This window comes from Neophocaena asiaeorientalis, unplaced genomic scaffold (assembly GCF_003031525.2).
Source record: "Neophocaena asiaeorientalis asiaeorientalis breed wild unplaced genomic scaffold, Neophocaena_asiaeorientalis_V1.1 scaffold110, whole genome shotgun sequence".
In the NCBI taxonomy this organism is placed as follows: domain Eukaryota; kingdom Metazoa; phylum Chordata; class Mammalia; order Artiodactyla; family Phocoenidae; genus Neophocaena; species Neophocaena asiaeorientalis.
Window position 1 is genome coordinate 4,046,409 of NW_020175053.1, and position 19,606 is coordinate 4,066,014.

The 19,606-nt window shown below is 51.3% G+C and overlaps 1 protein-coding gene across 2 annotated transcripts in view; it reads left to right on the top strand.

Moving 5' to 3' along the window:
- Window positions 1-413: 413 nt before the first annotated feature.
- APCDD1 (APC down-regulated 1) overlaps window positions 414-19,606 on the top strand; it is a 28,246-nt gene continuing 9,053 nt past the window's right edge. Inside the window, exons 1-3 of one of the 2 annotated variants that reach the window (XM_024763745.1) lie at window positions 414-495; window positions 12,090-12,273; window positions 16,186-16,717. In XM_024763745.1, coding sequence (XP_024619513.1) covers window positions 438-495; window positions 12,090-12,273; window positions 16,186-16,717 — 774 coding nt within the window. In that variant the 5' untranslated portion in view covers window positions 414-437. Of the gene's footprint in view, window positions 496-12,004; window positions 12,274-16,185; window positions 16,718-19,606 lie in introns of those variants that run through there. The other variant, XM_024763744.1, reaches the window with a different exon arrangement.

Below are 19,606 nucleotides of genomic sequence, written 5' to 3' on the forward strand. Positions count from 1 at the left end.
GTCCCCACCCCTTTTGTAACGCCTTTCACAAGTGGGGAATCCTCCCCTGTGAGTGGAGGGAAGACAGGGGTCCAGAGCTGCCCCGGGTAGGCGCAGGGAGGGTGAGGGGCACTTTTTCCTCCTTTGGCGGCGGGGGCCCGGGCCTAGGTCTGTGAGCCCCTCGCAGGAGGAGCTGTCCTAGAGTGAGTGGCCGAGGAAGTGGGGAGGAACGGGGTCGGAGCCGGAGGCTAAGAGGGGATGAGGCTTGGGGAGGGCGGGGCAGGGCAGCGAGGGGAGTGGAAGAAGAGAGCGGAGGCACCGGAGGGGGAGGGGAGGGCCAGGGGACGAAGAAGTGCAGAGGGCGCCGGGGCAGGGGCGGCGGTGCCCAGCACCCCTCAAGTCCTGAGCCGGGTCCCGGGAGGATCCCCCGCCCGGTCCAACCCGGAGGAGGCCTGGAGATGTCCCGTGTGCGCCGCCTCCTGCTCACATCCCTGTTCCCGGCCCTCCTGCTTCACGGTGAGTCTGGGGGCGCCGGGAGCCGAGTGGACACCCCGGAACCGAGGGGACCGCGCGGCCGGGTGCAGCCCCCTCCTGGGCGCCCTGGAAGAGTCTCGCCTTTCCGGGCGCCGGCCGCGCTCTCTCTGGAAGGGCGTGCACACAGACTTTATGTCCAAGTCCCGGGACACTTGTGTCCACTCTGCGGGGTTTCAGACCATAGGCGGTCATGGAACCGCAGGCTATGCGACCCTTTACAGAGTGTCAGAGCGCAGGCAAGGCTCTTGCTGGGGTCCAAGCTTTGGGGGCACTGTGCAGAGAACGGTGATCATTTCAGGGAAAAAGCAGCTCGGGGTGTTTGTGTTCGCCCCTCGGACGAGTGTGTTGAGGGGCTGGGGAGGGGTCTCTCCCAGGTGGACCGGTAGGTTCTCTTGACGGACTTTCAGGGAGCAGGGGCCTCCTAGCAGCCAAGGTGCAGTAATTAAAACCAGTCCCCTAAGTTCTCCGGGACCTGAGCTTGTTTCCTCCCGCTCTTCTGGGTCGTTTTGTTTCTGTTTCATGTGTCACATGTCGTCAGCAGCTCTAGTAAACCCTCAGCCAGAGAACAGCAGGCTTTAAAAGAGTTCCAGGAATTGCACTGAGGAAAATAAGATAGCATTGCACCGGGGGTGGGAAGGCAGTTTTTGTGCGAGATCTGTGGCGATCATGGGGACAGGTGGCTGCAGAACACGTGCTGATCCAGATGTCCTGGGCCAGCTTTTCCTAACGGTGGACACCTGACTGTTCAGCAGAGTGTCCACCAGGAGCAGGGCTCTCCTGCCTCCACACCCACCACGGGCACCCCAAACCTCTGCACATCGGGGTCATCAGGTCAGCACCCTCATGGCCTCTAGGTTTCCCATCTAGCTTCAGAAGGCATTTGGCCGGCGCTGAAGGTCAGGGGTGACTCCCACACCATCTAGGAAGGGGAGGAGACAGCAACCCGGGAGCCCTGCGCTGCTGTATTCTTTGTCACCCTGCTGGGGCCGGCAGTATGGGCAGCGCAGGTCCACAGGCCCTGCACACAAGTTGGGCTGGGCCAGACCTGCCTGATTGCCAAGGTGTACCCAGAGCCCCAGTGATCCCAGGCTTTCAAAGTCAGGATGGAAGGCTGGCAGTTCGAGGGCCAGAGAGAGAAGGTGTAATTACAGGGTTGTACTCCTAGGCCCATCTGCTTAGAATTACAGAGCCGTTTTCATCTTTGGCTGAAACATGAAACACATCAGAGCCAATGGGCAGATCAAACAGCAGCTGCCACCCACACCAGAAACAAGAGGCAGAGAGAGAGAGGACACAGGGGAGAGTGTCCACTAAAAAATCTCCTGTCGTATCTGTGCAGGAAAATGGTCCTATGGGCAAATGCCTTTAAAATGAAAAAGTACTTGACAATTTGGCATGAACGGAATTTTTTTTTCATAAAGCCATTTGCCTTTTGGACTACAAAAGCCATGCTCAGAAACACAGCCTGGGCCAACCCACCCTGAACTTTTCTTCCTTGTTTTGAGAGCTGGAAGTTGTAACCACACTTCCTGCACCACAGTGTGGTAACGGCTGGTAAGGGGAGCCCAAGTATACCCTCAGTGAGGTTCAAGTATAGCCCCAGATCTCCAAATTCCAGCTGGAGTCAGCCTGAGCTCCTTGAGGTCAGGGGTTCACCCAGATCCACAGTGTGCAGGGAGGGAGTAAGGAAGGGGGGAATAAGCCAGTGGGGCCAGACCCCGTGCATGTGTGCTCGTGTGTGTGTACATGTGCATATGACGAAGAGTATGTAAAATAAAAAAGGAGGTTTGCCAAGTTTAATGGGATGACGGGGATAACCCTGCAAAAAGTCACCCCATTTCAAAGTGAACCTGCAGTGGCAGTTATTCACACTGCTGTTGCCCACAGAGCAACTGTGCTCGTTCAGGGCGTGTGGGACTCCAGCACAGAGGAGAAACCGAGGGAGTGGTCCTTCTGGGTATAAATCTCTGCGATTTGAGAGAGGCTTGTCACGATTCCTTAGGATAATGTAAAGCACCAAGAAAAAACTGGGTATTCTCCGTTTCCCCCTTTTCTGCCTGATTTTTACTCGATTGAAGTAGTTTTAATGGGAAATGGGTATTAATCAACCTAACCCAAGGGAATGGCTTGAGAGTGTGTCCTACTCTGTAGTTAGGGGTTTTGCGAGTATTTAAAAATTCTGTAGTAACAGATGGAGCTTGATTAAGTATCTTAATAGAAGTCATCAGTCTGAAGGAAGTTACCTGTACTCTTTTAGAATGGCTTAATGATTTTTTTCCTGATACAGAGGCATTTTTATTTTGCTACTTGTATATTTATGACAGCAATTAGGTAGGTAAAAACATATTTTCTATGGTTATGAATGTACTTGGGACCAACTTTATGAAATTTAGTTCCAGACATCATTTATAGATTATTTGTTACCCTAACAAGCCTCATTAATAAGATTAACAAGTGCACAAGGCCTTCAGGAAGATGCTGGGTGAAGACGCTGTAGAAACTCTTTATTGTGTTTGGCATCCGATCTTTGTTCAGTTTTTTTGGTTACTTTTATTTCAACTCAGGCAAGTTATAAATCACCCCTAGGTCCTATTGGTGAGTAAATTAGGGTCTGGAAAGACTGGAGTCCATTGTTTATTTTTTGCTGTGTTTTAAAACTGTAAATGTAGTGGGAGACCCAAGTTCAAAATGTGACGGCATAAAAGTATACATGTTGGTCTTACTTTCCTGTCCTCCAGCGTCTGAGAACAATTGCATTTCTTAATCCAAGTAAAACCTATTGAATGTCATGAAGGTATGCAGCTGGGGTATGTCCCTTGTCACTGTTTTATTTGCTTAGATGAAAAGCCATGAAAATCATTCTGTTCCAGAAACCAGATTAACATGAGATATTTCAGAAAAAGTGGTGCTTTAATGTGCCCCAAAGTGCTCACTCTCTTTATTAATGGAAACATTTGACTTTAAGTTTTGGAGCCGTTGTTGGGGAGATGTTCTTCCATCGCCATTTACTTTTGTAGAATTCATCGACTTTTCTGAAATGGGAAGACACTTCTGAGCTATCACCTTTCACTTGAGTGTATTCTACTAAAACTGAACAAACAAACAAACTGAGGATTACCGAGTGACTGCTTAACCAACAAAATGTGAGGAAACATTACAGTAGGGTAAAGTAGAGTCTTTGAAATATCATTTTACTGGAGGCAGTTTTTGTGACCAAGAAAATATTGCCTTTCCTGCACTTTTTCCCCCTTAGTCGTAAAATGTAATCTTGAAAAGAAATATTACTCATCTGTTCATAGCAGGGAGCAAGGGTCTTAGATGGTAAATATTCTCTTTTGAGAGAACCTGACTATCTTCAAGCACGTGGCTGAGCCGTCCCGTCATAGCCGTGGTCCTTCTTTTTCTCCCTAAATGAGTAAAGAACTCAACACCAGTGGATGATAGGACTGTGTAAATACCTACCGTTTAGGGACAGACTGATGACAATTTGATAGAATCAATTAAAGGGAAGCATAAAACTTTTAGGACTGGAAATATGAAAGGACTCGTTAGTGATCTCGTACACCTGTGGAAAGCTGACATGGCAGCACGTGGCCTGTGCGCGGCATTGAAGCGATCCCAAGGAAAAGCTCAGGAAGAACCTGCCACCATCCGAGCATGAGCTCTTGCTGTGTCCAGATGTTATGCGCACAGGCCATTGAGTTCTTTTCAATTTGGGTTCATGCTGGGAGTAAAGTTATTTTGGAATGTCATGTGATAGAGATCTAGGTCAGAGTAAGGATGTGGTGTCACCCTGTAGTGACTGAGGCTCGTCTATTCTCGAAGGGTTTTCTAGCTTCATTCCTTCAGCCAACCATTCGGTCAACAGGTACATTAAGAGGGCCTCCTGCGTGCCTGTGTCACTGCCGGCTGGGGACAGGGCTGTGAGGAGGGGCAGCCCCCCTTCCTGAAGAGTCCTGAGAATACCTGGCAGGATGAGAAGAGCTTATTGGAGAGCCCAGAGGTGGGAGGCTGGCACACTGCCCTTGACTGCGGTGTTCTTCCCTGCTGGGAATCCCAGCACTCCACACACACACGCACACCCCACACACATCATGCACACACCAGACACACAAACACACATACCATGCACGTAGTCGGACACACCACACACAGACGCACACACCATGCACACACACATACGCATATACACACACACACACACACACACACACACACACACACACGACTGTGTGAAGAGCACGGCTATGGCTGCAGCCATCAGCTCCAGGCCCAGCAGGAAAACCATGCTGTCTGTGGTTGGACCCCAGTGTCTGGCCCGGTGACCATGGCCTTAGAAGAAAAAGACTTAGAAAATTACCTCATTTTCATCAAAAGTTAAAGGAAACCAGGAATTTGAAGTCTTGACTTTACTATGTTTCTCATAAAGGGAAAGTGCTTTTAGATAAGGTTTAAAGATTGGCAAAAGCAGCTCTCTCAGCTTTGATCTCCAACAACATGGAAATAAAAGCAAGCGCTTGGTGAGTGTAGGTGCCCACCTGGGAGTGAACGGCAGCTTTTGTTCCAAAACATGGAAGCTGTGCAGGCGGTCATGCATCCGCCTCGACTTCACAGCCCACATAACAGTGATGATGGCTCTTTTACCGGGCCTGGGCGATTTCACGGCAAAGTAATCACCTGCATTTCCCCTCATCGCTCCCGTTTCCTCTGCCGCGTGTTCTTCTGCATCGCACCAGTTCCACCGTGAGATGCTTCCTCACTCTGGTGTGGGAGTGACGCAGGTCACGTTGTATCAAGGACAGAAACGTGCAAAGTGAGCGGGAAAGGGCCTTTCAGAGACCCTCTCAGAGACCACCATTGTGAATGTCTTGACATTATATTTATTTGGCCGTTTTGATTTTATTTTTTTAAGCATTAAAGTACCTCTGCAGTGACTAACCCGATCAAAGATGAGTTCATTCCCAAGTGTGCCTGAAAAGTGTCTCCTTCTGAACTCCGTTCACATTTTATTGTGTGTAAAGTGGTTTGGTGCTTTGGGTTCTCGATCTAGACAGACAGGTGAAAAGCTGCTGAGTACAAGAGGATTCTCCCGGGGACTTGGCCACACGCCGTGTTCCTCCCTCACTTTTCCCTTCACGTGTCAGCGATGGGGCAGGCCTTGGAGACAACCTCACATACAGTAGGCCCTCAGCCACCTGCTGAAGGGACGACTCAGGGTCTCTGCTCCATCCCCCGCCCCATGCCCAGGGTCTCTGCTCCATCCCCCGCCCCATGCCCTTTGCCTTCTGCCTGGTCCCTGTTGGTGGCCTGGCTCGGGGGCTCAGGAATAAGCATTGCTGCAGGCGACGGAGAAATACTGCATTTGTTCCCTTTGAAGCCTGTGCTCAGGGCTGCTTTCTGTGTGCAGAGTCTGGTGACTTGGGTGATGCCAACAGTCACCTGGCCTCACGGGCCTTGAACTTAGGGTACAGATGCCCATGTAAATGGTTAATCCTGTGCTTCCTCTATTTGGGGAAATCTGGTTTTTTATTTGCTATCTCTGGGTGTTTTCACTCTCTGAACAGTAGACTGGCAATCATGGTAGTAGTAAAGATTATTCTGGAGTCATTTAGGATTTCTGTTGTGAGTGATTTCATCCGTGGAAATGAAAAACTCTTACATACACACACACCCGTGCATGTGATAAACCCTTCAGAACCCAAGGAGCTCATGTAGTTCTCTGCAAATGGCCATCTATAAAATTGTCCCCTAAAGCCTTCGGGAATTAATTTGTTTTCAACAGGAGAACAATTTCCTTCCAGGGTCTACATTTTTCTCCCACCCGTACTTGAAAGAAGCTGCCCCCTTGTCATAACCATTTGATCTGGGCCCAGGCCACGGGACCCCGGATGTTGGAGACCATTTTGTAGTGAAGTCACTTTGATAACCTGCTTCATCAGAACGCCACTGGTCGGGGCGGTGCTGTGGTGGCTCCCACTGGCGCTGGTATCAGGGCCTGGCTGTTCGTAGAACCCTTGACACTGAAGGCTGGTTCTCCACCCACTCCTTTCTGTTCCCGTGTAGTAACTGGAATTTGATAAATGAGATAATATAGGCGTGAAGTGAGCCTTCGAGTGTTTTACAAACATTAGTTATTATCCCCATTACTGTAATTTTCACTTTGTACAGGGGAACGAAAGGCACCTATCCGATGACTTAGCCGAAGTCACCTTGAAGCCTGAAAACTCAGTCCCTTTCTTACTGCACTGATGTTGTTTAACCCTTCGAGATGCTCTTTTCCTCGGATTCATTCACAGCAAAAATCTTAATGAATGGAGCCCAATGAACTAGTCTTTGCAGCTGACCAAAATATCTAGAATCCTCAGTTCATCAAAGTCTTGATGTTATTTGTGTGTGCCCTCCTCACTCGTATGAGAAACACAAGGGGAAGAACCCTCTCTTGGACTAAATAGGGTTGTCACCCGTCCACCCCACTAGCTCTGTATCCAAAGCAACATCCCACAGGCACTGATGTTCCTAACGATGACCTCACTGTGATCTGCCTTAAGAGCCTGAAAGATCGTGATGTCAGCTGCACTCAACGTTGAATAGCAGAATTATCGACAACCAAATATTGCGGTTAGTCAACACTTCTGATTATACAGATAATCCAATCAAGTGGAGGTTTTTAAAGCTATTATATATAATAAGCACAGTTATTATTATAACTAATAAGTACACTCAGGCAGGAACTATTATTACAGCTGGATGTTTATTTATACAATTGAAGATGTATGAAAGTGGACATACAAGTATTTTGCAAAAGTTTTTTTCCAGATATAGTGCTAAATTAGTACAGACCCTTACTTTCCTCTCTCTGTCTTTCCCTCCCTCCCTTCCTTCTTTCCTCTCTTTTCAAATAACTTTTTGGTAATACCTTTTCCCACAACATGCCAAAGATGGTCAGTGCCTCTCCGGGACCACCAAAAAGATTTACTGCTTTGTTGAAAGCAGTTCCCTTCTCTTATCTTTCTCATTTATTCAGGCAAAAATGATGCACTGAACCATGGCAGAAGCTTCATAATTGATCTTCCTGCTTCTTAGCCCTCCAAAAAAAGGGAAAAGCAGTCTTTTCAAAATGGAATCCTCACCCTGCGTTACATTGCTTACAGGCTCTGGGCCGTTCCTCTTCCCTGTTTCAGCCCAGTCCATGCTCAGGATGACGCACTCGCAGCTCTTGATCACAGCCTGGCCTCTGTTTTGCCACTGTTCCCTCCTGGGCCACCCTGCAATCTCCCCTCCCTAAGGCCTCTCCATGCTCCCTGCACGAATCTCCCACCCCCTCCTTATGTTGGGCATGTGCTATAAACCCTGCCTGGACCACTTCTGTTCAGTCTTCAAGGCATAGCTGCCCGCTCCCTCCATCTTTCTGAGTCCCTTTATAAGTCCATTGGGATTCTGATTTCTTCCCCAACTGAGGATTCCTTGGGGCATAGTGGTTGTAGCTTCTGTGCCTGCACAGTGCCTGGCCCTGCAGAGAGTCCTTTCTGATTGTTTGAATGAGTGAGTTGCTAGTTTCAGTCTCAGATTTGGAGCTGACCTAGTTCTGGCGATGCAGGAACATGGGGATCCCTGGGTTGACCAGAAGTCTAAGGCTGGTCTCCTTAGAGGGCACCCATGGCTGATGCTGAGAAGGAAGTCGTGGGATGTAAGGTGAGAGCGTTCCACATGGCCTCCCCTGTGGCTGAACTAGGTGCTTCAAGTGGCCTTTTCATTCCCAGCCATTTACTAGAAGGAGGCCTCACATGGGGGTGGGGGGGGTGTCATCCACGTCCCACACCAAGTGAGCCAATAAGTATTGGTGACCCCTGTCCATACTTGACCCTAAGAGACGGCTTCTCTTGCCTGACAGCAACGCCTGCTGTCACTTGACCCTTTTAATTTTGCTCCCTAAGGGTCATTGAGGTGGTGGGTATTTCAAAGGAAAAAGATAAAAAGAGAATAAATTCCAACCCTATTTTCCCATCCTAAAAATTCAGTCCCACCCTCGCGAGTGAACCCTCAGCCACTGTGTCCTGGGGAGGGGCTGGCTGTTGAGTCCTCCATCTGGCTATCCTGCTGGCCTCCTGGGCCGACGGCCTTGCCAGATCCCTGACGTTGGCTCCTGTCTGACAGGAGCAGTAGCAAGACGGAGCTTGGTCTCTGGAAACCCTGAGTGACGTAATCTTCTGCCTGCTTTCTAATGATGTGCAAATGGGTGGTTCTGGGATTTTATGTCTTCCCCACCCCCTGGTTAAAAAACTGACTGTTGGCTCCAGCCTCCTGCACAACCATGCAGGTCGTGAGTACCACGGCCCCTTCCTTTGCCTCTGAACCCACCTCCTGCCCAGACCCCACCATCCCACCCTTGTCCTTGGACGTGCAGTCCAAGTGAGACCCTAAGAGCCTCCGGGTCAGAAAAACTTATCTTCAATCTTCTTTATGCTTCCAGCCCCTAAGCTACACAGAGTGGCAGCGTGTAGTCATTTGTTAAACCGAGTAGAGCTTGTCACCACCCCTGCTCTCCATTCGGGTCACCACTTAGTTGGCTGCCAGGAGCCCGGGCCTCGCTCTGTCCCTCCAGAGCGCAGAGTGAGCTGGGCTCCAGGAGACTCTTACCATTATTCTAGCCACTCTGTTAGTTAGGAAGGCCTTCCTCAGGACCTCCAAGAGCCTTACTCATCATTTAAAATAATAGTAACTAACGTCTAACGAGAACCGTGAACCATGTGCTAAAGGAAATGATCTCAGTGAATCCTGAGACCACCTCCAAGTGACGGCAGTGCTGTCACCCCCTCCGTATAGGTGAGCACGCTAAGGCTTGGGGGAGTTAAGTGACTTGTTTATGGTCACAGTGCTGATCATGTGTTTCATCGATTGTAGGATTTACAGTTTTTCATGTATAAGGTCTGGGCAGTGGGTGTGCATCTCCGGTGGGTGGGGCCTCTGGCCCCTGTGAGCCTGCAGGTGGCAGTCATGCGGCAGACCTGTCATCGCCTGTGTGAACCTGGACCCGTACTGTCCTCATGTCACTTCCTCTGTGTGTGTCCTTGTTACTCTCCATCTATGGTTTAGTCGCCAATAGGTTGGTTTTGAAAATAGAGTAAACACTGCAGCCAAGTGTTAGAATTCACTTGTAAACTCCACTCTCAGCGCTGAAAGGAAAAACAGTGTGGAAACCAGGCAGCCCAGTAACAGAGCCAGGGGTGTCCGTGTAACATCAGTGGGGCGAGTATTTATCATGGTGAGGGGGGTAGTAACTGCACTTACATATTTTCTCACCGAGAAACAGTTATTTGGAAAGAAAGATGCCACAAAAAGATAAGGCTGTGTTTGAGCCTTGTTGTCAAGATTCGTGCAGAGCAAACCGACTACCTGTCCTGAGTGAAGCGTTGCAGCCGAAGTCCAGACACGGTGCCAGTTCTCTTTGGAGAGATAAAGCAGTTGGAGGCCCTGTGCGTGCTCCAAGGGTGTTGGGACTGCTGCTAAGGCAGGTGTCATCGTTTAAATGCAAGTGTTTTTGTCGCTGGTAATAAAATAACGATGCATCTTAATCACTGAAACCTTGGATTTGATGAAATCCTTTAAGTGGCTGATCTAGTTTCAAACCCAAGCAGCCCAGCTCCAGAATTTCACCGATATCCGCTCCCCTCCCGGCTCTCCTTAGCTTTACGGGAAAACATTTGTGGGGTGTAAAGGGGTTTATAAATCAATCTTTAGTACATAGCTTGGTTGATCGTGAGAGCATGACCTCTTTACTGAATGCTGGCTGTCATATTTAAAGAAGACTCTTCTGCAACTCCCAGTGCTTTGTGACGAGTTAAGATACGTATTTTTGCCACGTTACAATTCATCATCCAATTGGCCCACCAAATGGCAAGTTGTACTGTTTGATTTCATTCCTGACAGGGAATTCAGGAAGTGCTTCCTATCAACAAGATGACCACAAATCTTGGGGTTGGTGGAGGTATCCCCCCGTCCTCTAGTTTAAAGCTAACTGAGAGAGATCAGCACAAGTGCCAGACAAATGGGGATTAAAATGCTGGAATTGGGATAAATACCCCATCAGAAGTCACAGTACAGGTGGATGTCCACGTAGGATTGCCAACAGGTCACCCCTGCATTTTCCAGACTTTCCACCTGGCTCAGTGCCACAGCCCCAACCACTGAAGGGTCCTTACTATGGGGGTGGGAGGGGGCTGATCAAAATGCATGTATTTTATGTATTTTGAAAACAGGCTGGTTTTGCAAAGAAACAGAGAAAAATAGCCCAGTTAGCAGGCTTGTTTCCTTCTTCTCTCTGGGGAGGGTCAGGGACGGAGCACCCAGGACCACTGTTTCAATGGAAGTGCCTTCCCTGGGATGGGAGCTCGAGGCCACGGAGGGGGTCCTCGCTTAACAGCCCTGAGCATTAATGTCTACTCCACCTGACCCAGATTTCTGAGTTTTAGTGTCGCCCTTGTTCTAGCTCAGGTGTGACTCACCTGGTTTGGCTGAATGGGGTTGCTGGTGAGGTTGCATTTAACATTCATTGCAAAACGATTACCACAGTTTCATTAACACCCATCTTTTATTGTTGTACGTTTGTCTAACTAGTGTCGTTTGTTTTTTTTTGCTAACACAGTGCTGAATTCCTAGTAGGTCCACAATAAAGACCTCGCAGATTGTGAGTCACTTCAGGAGTGAATCTCAGAGGAAACAGTGGGCTTTCAGATGATAACTCCATCTGTTTTCCTTGCCTTTTTCTGCACACGAGGCTGGTGGTACTTTTGCACGTGTAAATTTTGGCCAACCTGGACGACGTGAAGATAAACTTAGTCCTAGTGTCCCTTTACCCGTGGAAAATACAGATGTGCAATCAAAACCCTGAAACATATGTTTGTTTGTCACCAACTCTGAGGGGCAGCGTTGGAAGATCACTGGGGGAAAGGCCACACCTGAGCCCTTATAGGGCGGGCGTAGGACTTGCACCCCCTCTAGAGGGTGTCTGTTTGGGGATTGAGAGACACCCGAGGTGCATGAGGTGGTGCGGGCAGAAGGGAGTCCCCACTGTGGGGCGCCTCCTAGCTGTTCCCTGGGCCTTTCTCCCCGTCTCCGTTCACCCTTCACTGAAGCTGCTGGCTCTCTGCCTTCCTGTCTGTGTGTCACTGCACCTGACCACCCTTCCTGACTACCTTTTCTACCTGTCCCCTCGGCCCCATCTCCAGCCTTGATGACTCTGGAGCACACAGTTCTGTCCCCTGCATCCCTGCACAGCTGCTCGTGGGATGCACGGCCTTGTTTGCAGTTTCACAGACCTGGGTTTGAGCTCAGGCTTTGCCAGGAGCTCGCCGAGCGACCTCATGCGAATCACATTCGTTATCTCCACAGACCCCAGTTTTCTCACCTGGGAGAGGATCTCCTGGGACACTGTAGAATGTGAATTCTAGGAGAGCAAAGACAGTGATAAAGCCTGGCATTTCCCACCTGTGGGATGTCCCCGCCTCGGGGACAGCTCCTCAGCTGGCCTCACGTCTCTGCAGCTCCCCTGACACCTGCCTCGCATGTATCTGTTTCAGGGCTGGGAGAGGGCTCTGCCCTCCTTCATCCGGACAGCAGGTCCCACCCCAGGTCCTTGGAGAAAAGTGCCTGGAGGGCTTTCAAGGAATCCCAGTGTCATCACATGCTCAGACATCTCCACAATGGTGCCAGGATCACTGTGCAGATGCCGCCTGCCATCGAGGGCCACTGGGTGTCTACCGGGTAAGAGGCTGGGGCGGGGGTGCCGGGAGGTCCTGGAGAGCGCACTGCTATGCAGAGCCTTCTTAGGGTTTCTCAGGTGCACAGAGACTTTCTAGAATTTACAGTGATTCTGGGGTTGTCTGAGTTCTAACTGACAGCCAAGCGACGCTTTGAAACTCGGGTTGGTGAAGAAACAGAGCTCAGTCCTGTTGAAATCTTAGCCTCAGCAGCGGTGATACGGTACCACTGTATCCCACATGGGAGTGAATATGTCCTTGTTTATTGAACCCCGTAGGACCACTCCTGTATGAAAAGAAACCATTAGCAAGTGAAATTAGGAGTCTGTGTTTCACCAACCCTGAAACACGACTTGCAAGCTTCTGATGGTCTAAATATTCTAGCCATATTCTGGTAATTTAATATACAGCTTCAGGGTCTGAGAGTAAGTTAAAAGGTACCCATGCTACCTCAACCAGCCAGGGTGCAGCTCTTGGCTTCTTTTCCAGGTGGTGGAGCTGAGATTTATCCCAGTTTGAGCTCTTGCTTATCTTCCATTAGAGCTTTTAAAAATAGCCCAGAGGCAGACCTGCAATCTCTTCCCTGCGCATTAAATTGTTGCAAATTGATCACAAGGCGAAACGGTGGGATCTGATCACTTCTGTGCAGACCACTCCTCCGGGTACCTTGGGGAGGGATCACAGGCATCCAGAGAAGAGAAAAAAGAAATCTTACGAGGAACACCTAGCGGTTTTTGGTTTTTGGTTTTTTCCTAAAAATGGGGTTTCTCAAAATAACCGCATGATCAGTATTGGCACAAACAATCTTAACGCAATGTACTTTTAAATAATTTATCATTTTGTTCAACAAATATTTCTGGAGCTCACAAATATTTACCGCACGTGAGCACTGTTCTAGATTTTGTGTGTATAGCAGCGAACCAAACAGACATGGCCCCTGTCTTCGGGAATTTTACAAATACACAAAGAAGTGTTACGAAGAGGGAAGAAACAACAGGTGCTCAAGGAGAATACCAGGGCCCCTATTTTAGGACAGGGTGGGGTAGGAAGGGCTACCAAGAAGAGGACACTTGAGCTGAGATGTCCTTGACTGTGCAAGACCAGGGAAGAGCTTTCCCTGTGGGAGGACTAGCAGAGGCTGGACCGGAGAAGCACAGGAGCCCTTGTTCTGGGGGTGGGGAACAGCCCCAGGCAGGTCAAGGAGGAGGCGGGCCCAGCCCCCAGGGCCCCCTGCACGCCTTGTCTCTTCGAGTTTGGCTTTTAATCTAAGAGAACTGGGACGTCATTGAAGAGATTTCAGCAAGGGCTGTGCTCAAACCTGATTCAGCATGACTGAAGGGCACTCTGGCTGCAAGTGGGTGGTGGGAAGAGTGACTTGGGGACAACCAGGGTTCTTGGCCTCCTTAATCCATAGAAATTGATAAGAGGCCAGACAAGAAATTCGGGCCAGGCTTTATTGGGGCCCCTGGTGCAGCAAGGGGGAGCAAGAACATACAACAGGTTCCCTTGCTTGCTTCCCAAGGAAGGGTGAGCCGGTTCCTTGTATGGGGTGAGGGTAGGGGCAGGTCCAGGGGTGGGGCCGGAGGCGTGGCTCAGGCGGTCTGCCCACCCCTTGGTGATGTTGAGTGCAGGGGGCAGGTACAGTACCCTGCTTTGCTCCTGACTCTTCAGAAGTGGCAGTTGGCTTTTTGGTCTTTTTGTATCTTGTTATCCATAATTTGCCCCAACTGAGCATGTACGCAGTTATTTTTAGTCTCTTATAGTTTCTTTGTATTTTGTTGCCCCAGGAGACTTGTGTCCAGGTACAAGCACTGCAGCAAAAGGGTCCCAGGTCCCAAATTGTTTCAACTTGGGGGCGACCAATTAAAAGACTCAACAGTCCCAGCTGGAGAGGACCAAGGCCTGGGTGAGGGGCGTCGGGGGTGGGGCGTTGGAGAAGTGAGTGGGCTTGAGCTTGGGACCAAATCAACAGATTCTCAAGCTGAGATGAAGTGTTAGAAGTCGGCGATCCTCCTGTCTGAACTACAACAGACATGAATCGCTGCTCACACGGAAGGACTCCTCTGTCCCTGGGAAGGAACATGGGCTTCCTCTCCCTCCTGTCACAGAGACGGATGCTCAGAGCACCACTGGCTGCTGTCCGGCAGTATCTGCGGCAGGTCACAGTCTTTACTAAGCTAATGGTACCCACTTCTAAGTGGCTCATTCATCAGTTTGTAAACTAATAGTAGTTTTGAGAACCACTGGCCTTTGGGATTTCAGTCCCACCGCTTGATTTCGCCACTCAGCTCAAACCAGAACTACTGTATCTAATAAGTTTATATATAAATAATAGACGCAAGCAGGGTTGTACGGCCAAGACTGATAAGACTGAAGTCTCAATGTCACTGAGACTAGGATCTGATTAAAGGTGATGAGTGGACAGTTTCTTTGCCCAGTGCAAGGAAGGAAACCCCCTCATTTCCTGGTGTGGGCCGTGCTGCAGTTGTAAAAATTGATTACAGTTAGACCAGATGAGGAAGGTCCCATCCAGGTGTTTCTGGCCTAGGCATCCAGCCTTTACCTGATGCCACAGCAGAAAACATTTTGCAGACTTCCCTGGTGGCGCAGTGGTTAAGAATCTGCCTGCCAATGCAGGGAATACAGGTTCGATCCCTGGTCCGGGAAGATCCCACATGCCGCGGAGCAACTAAGCCCATGCGCCACAACTACTGAGCCTGAACTCTAGAGCCCACAAGGTTCGATCCCTGGTCCGGGAAGATCCCACATGCCGCGGAGCAACTAAGCCCATGCGCCACAACTACTGAGCCTGAACTCTAGAGCCCACAAGCCACAACTGCTGAGCCCACGTGCCACAACTACTGAAGCCTGCACTCCTAGAGCCCGTGCTCCGCAACAAGAGAAGCCACTGCAATGAGAAGCCCGCGCACCGCAACAAAGAGTAGCCCCCGCTCGCCGCAACTAGAGAAAGCCCGTGTGCAACAACGAATACCCAATGCAACCAAAAATAAATAAATAAATAATATTTTTAAAAGATATTAATATTAAAAAAAAAAAACATTCTGCCACTGTCGGCAGCACAACCGAAGGAGCCCTACCTGCCTCTTTATTTTCTGCTAGAGGGAAAACTAATTTTGACTGGACCGGCTAAGAGATGAATCTCCAGTGGCCTCTAAGGGGTGCCTCCCTGAGACTAGATTCCGTTCCAGGACAGCAGACACCTGGCACCTGGCTGCTGTGGACACGGTCCAGATGATGGAAGTGGTCAGGAAATCAACATCTCTGACAACACAGGGAGCATCTTTCCTAGGCCAGCCCCGCACCCTCCTTCCTCCTTCCCGCCTGGGAGTGAGGCCAAGGGGGGCGCTGAGGACGGCAGGTTCCTGCCCTTCTGTCTTGTCCATAAAGTGAAAGGAGGACAACCCTGGTGTAGAGTGACCGGGAGCACAGGTGCTGGGCCAGGCTCCCCTGGGCTCACATCTGGCTCCAGTGCTGGCTGGTGAGGGGACCTCGGACACATTGCCTCAGCTCTTGTGCCTCAGTTTCCCTATCTGTAAAACAGGACAGTAATAATACCCACCCTTATAGCACAGGGAACTATACTCAATATCTTGTAATAACCTATAATGGAAAAGAATCTGAAAAAGAACAAAACTGAATCACTCTGCTATATACCTGAAACATTGCAAATCAACTATACTTCAACAGCAACAACAAAAAAGAATAAAACGATCCTTGGGATGTAAATAATAAGAATAATAATACCCCCCATCCCCCAGCTCAGAGGTTGCTGTGCGGGTTCCATGAACTGCCCGGAGTACCATCCCGTTATCATTACCGTGATCTCCTGGCACTGTGATGAGCCTCCCCCTCATGACTTTGGGCTCACAGGCGTCTTCCTCCCCCTTTTCTGCAGCTGTGAGGTGCGGTCGGGCCCCGAGTTCATCACCAGGTCCTACCGGTTCTACCACAACAACACGTTCAAGGCCTACCAGTTCTACTACGGCGGCAACCGCTGCACCAGCCCCACCTACACACTGGTGGTCCGCGGCAAGATCCGCCTGCGCCAGGCCTCCTGGATCATCCGCGGCGGCACCGAGGCTGACTACCAGCTGCACCGCGTGCAGGTCGTGTGCCACTCAGAGGCCGTGGCGGAGCGGCTCGGCCAGCTGGTCAACCGCACGTGCCCTGGCTTCATGCCCGCCGGGGGTCCCTGGGTGCAGGACGTGCCCTATGACCTGTGGCGGGAGGAGGGCGGCCGCGAGTGCACCCAGGCCGTGAACTTTGCCATGCACGAGCTGCAGCTGGTCCGCGTGGAGAAGCAGTACCTGCAGCACAACCTGGACCGCCTGGTGGAGGAGCTCTTCCTGGGTGACATCCACACTGACGCCTCCCAGAGGATGTTCTACAGGCCGTCCAGCTACCAGCCCCCGCTGCAGAATGCCAAGGTATCCCTCACCACCCTGCATAGCCCCTGGTGGGGCGGGGCTCTGCGTCACGGAGGGGCTGCTGGGGGGGACAGGAAGCCCAGTCAGGAGGCCCGGGTGGGCCACCGCCTTGCTCTGTGATGGGGCCTCGGTTTTCCTATTTGATGAGGGTGGTGGTCCTAGGACTAGTGATGCAGAACAGCCTTGGTGGTCGTCCTCGAAAATTCCTAAGGCTCCCTTCTGCCCTGACCCTCTGGGAACTTCTTCTGTGAGTCTAAGAGGAAAGCTTGCAGGAAACGTGGGGGTGTTCTAACCTACCTGGGAAGATGCCCAGCAGGGATCCCGGCCCTGGGGCCGGGGGCAGGGACAGTGCTGCTGGCCTGGGGCTGTGGACCCTTAGAACCTCCTGTTCCATCTCCACAACGACCCTGTGAGGCAGTGGCGACCACCTCTTAGCAGAAGAGGGGGCAGCTGAGGTGCGAGAGTTGGTCTCCTGCCCAAGGTCACCGGTTGGTGAGTTTCAGGGCTGGAACTTGCACCCAAACCTTTCCCCAGACCCCACTGGACTATTTCCCCAAATCCCACACTCTTCCCATTGGACTAAGTGAGAAATCACTGTGACCCGAGGGGAGGATGGAGGGGGCAGGAAACAATTAAAACCTTCTGATGTTCTTTTCTTAAACGATAGTCCCTGTAATTCCACTTGGAATTCTCCAGGCGTTTCCTTCCCACAGGCTTAGAGTCCGTGTCTGCACGTAACAGGGTCATTAGCACCGCAGAAGTTGGGGAGGCAGGAAGGGGGCCTGGGGGGCAGCGGCTTTCTCCCCAGCGTCGCCCACCATCAGACCGGCTTTTCTGGAATCCTTTGTAGAACAGCAACTCTCCAGTTGCAGGGCTTGTCCAACTTCTGTTTGGTGGTTTACTCGTGTTTAAAGCATCTGTTTTCTTCTCAGTCCTTGGAGCACGCTCATGCCTGGTGAGGGTACTGCTGGCACTGCCCCCGCCGGACCACTCGGTTGTCTTCTTTCTGTCTGTTACCGCGAGCTTGTGTCGTGAAAGTTGCCTTTATGATGACTGTGGGGCGTCTGCCAGGAGGCCGAGCGGGCAGGGAGGCTTCCTCTGGATGCGCATCTCAGGGACATCCCCTCCCCGTGCCGTGCCGAGGGAACGCCCAGGCCAGGTCCGCTGTGCTGTGCCCTGCGCGTTGTAGAGGCTCCAGGTGAGGCGGGGCTGCGAGGGAGAGGGCGGCCCTCCTGCCCCGGGGACCCCAGGCGTCCTCGCAGGGAGAGGGCGGGCAGTGGGCTCTGCCTGCTCCACAGCCGATGCAGAGGCACCAAGATGGGACTCTGCCTAGGGACCACCAGGGCGAGGGCCCGGCTTCTGGGAAACAGAGGAACCGTCGAGGGACCTTTGCAGGTGGCCGCCTTATCCAGACGCTGCAGCTTAACGACGCTTCTCTCCAAACTCCTGGTGTCAGGTGGCAGCGGGAACGGGCTTTTCAGACATGCATCTGGCTTTCTATGAGCACAGTCGAGCCAACATTCACAATATCTCCGGGAGTAAAGGTGTCGTGAGTGAAAACGGTCTGCAGCTCATCCAGAAACCCCATGGGAGCCAGAGCCCTGACCCAGCCTGGCCTGAGCCTGTGGGAGGATCCTCCCAGGAGCAGAGCCTTCATCCCTGCTCACCTTCCAGCGAGGATGCTGGTGAGTAGGGTGGCCAGGGCCCAGGAAGGAGAGAGGAGGCTGGATGGAGGCCCCCTGCCCAGAGGGAGCAGCAGACAGCCTGGACCAACTGGCTTCCACTCTGAACCTGACCTTGGGCTGTTGGTGCACGTTGTTGGGTCCAGACTCCGTTTCCTCACCTGCGGATGCCCACGTGGGCTCTTTGATCTCTTGAGCTCTCCTTAGGCCTGGAAAAGAAAGGAGTACCCACAACCACCTTTCTTGTCTTACCTCCGTCTCTGCCACTCCTCTCACTCCCATTTTCCCTTCCCTCCTCTGCAGGGGCAGTTGTGGGACTGTCTCCCCAGATTCTTAAAAAGTAAACTCTTTAAACCCTAGGCCACAATCCCTCATTCAAGAAATATTAAGGGTGGAAAGAACCTTGGATCTTGGAGACTATCCAGGACACACTGTTAAGCTTTTTTTTTTTTTAAAGGAAGGTACAGAATAGCATGAACGGTGTGATACCATGTGTAAAGCTAGTAATAGAAGAAGAAGGTAAGCTGATCCAGGAGCCAGTGTTTCTGCAGTGGAACAGCGATGGCCTCAGAGGAGGGAGACAGTGTGGCCGGGGAAAGATACTTGTCACCATGAACGTTTCTGTACCTGCTGTGATTTGTGCTGTGATCTTATACTACCCGAACTCCATGACCACGCTCAAAACAGATTCCAAAAAGGCAGGATTCTGAGGCTCAGAGGAACGCTGTGGCCACAGATAAAGCCGGTGAAGAGGCTGGGCGGACGCAGGCCGGCGTCCAGGACCTGGCCTGTGCTTTCCCCCGAAAGCCGGCCCAGGTCTGCGTGGCTCTGGGAGCTGAAAGGACCCGTTCTTCTCCTGTTGTCCCTGGTGTGTGCATCCTGGCCTGCAGTGAGCAAGCAGTCAGGAAGTTTTGAGATCCCTCCCCAGGCCGGCTAGGAGAAGGGATCAGTGAACTTGGCCGCTGGTGCCTTTCCAAAGCCCCAGGTGCTGCCTGCCCGCTGGGCTCCTGCAGACCACCCACCCCCCGGGAAGGAGGAGGGCTGGGGGCGCATCCGGACAGACCACAGGCCTCGCCACCCCCCTCTGAACCCTTCACCTTCCCTAATCGCCGGTCCATAGAGACCTGGCTGAAAATTAGTTTAAATGCTAAATTGAGTTTAAAACCACTAGTCTCAGCCCCTCTGAAAACGGGACACCATGTAAAAA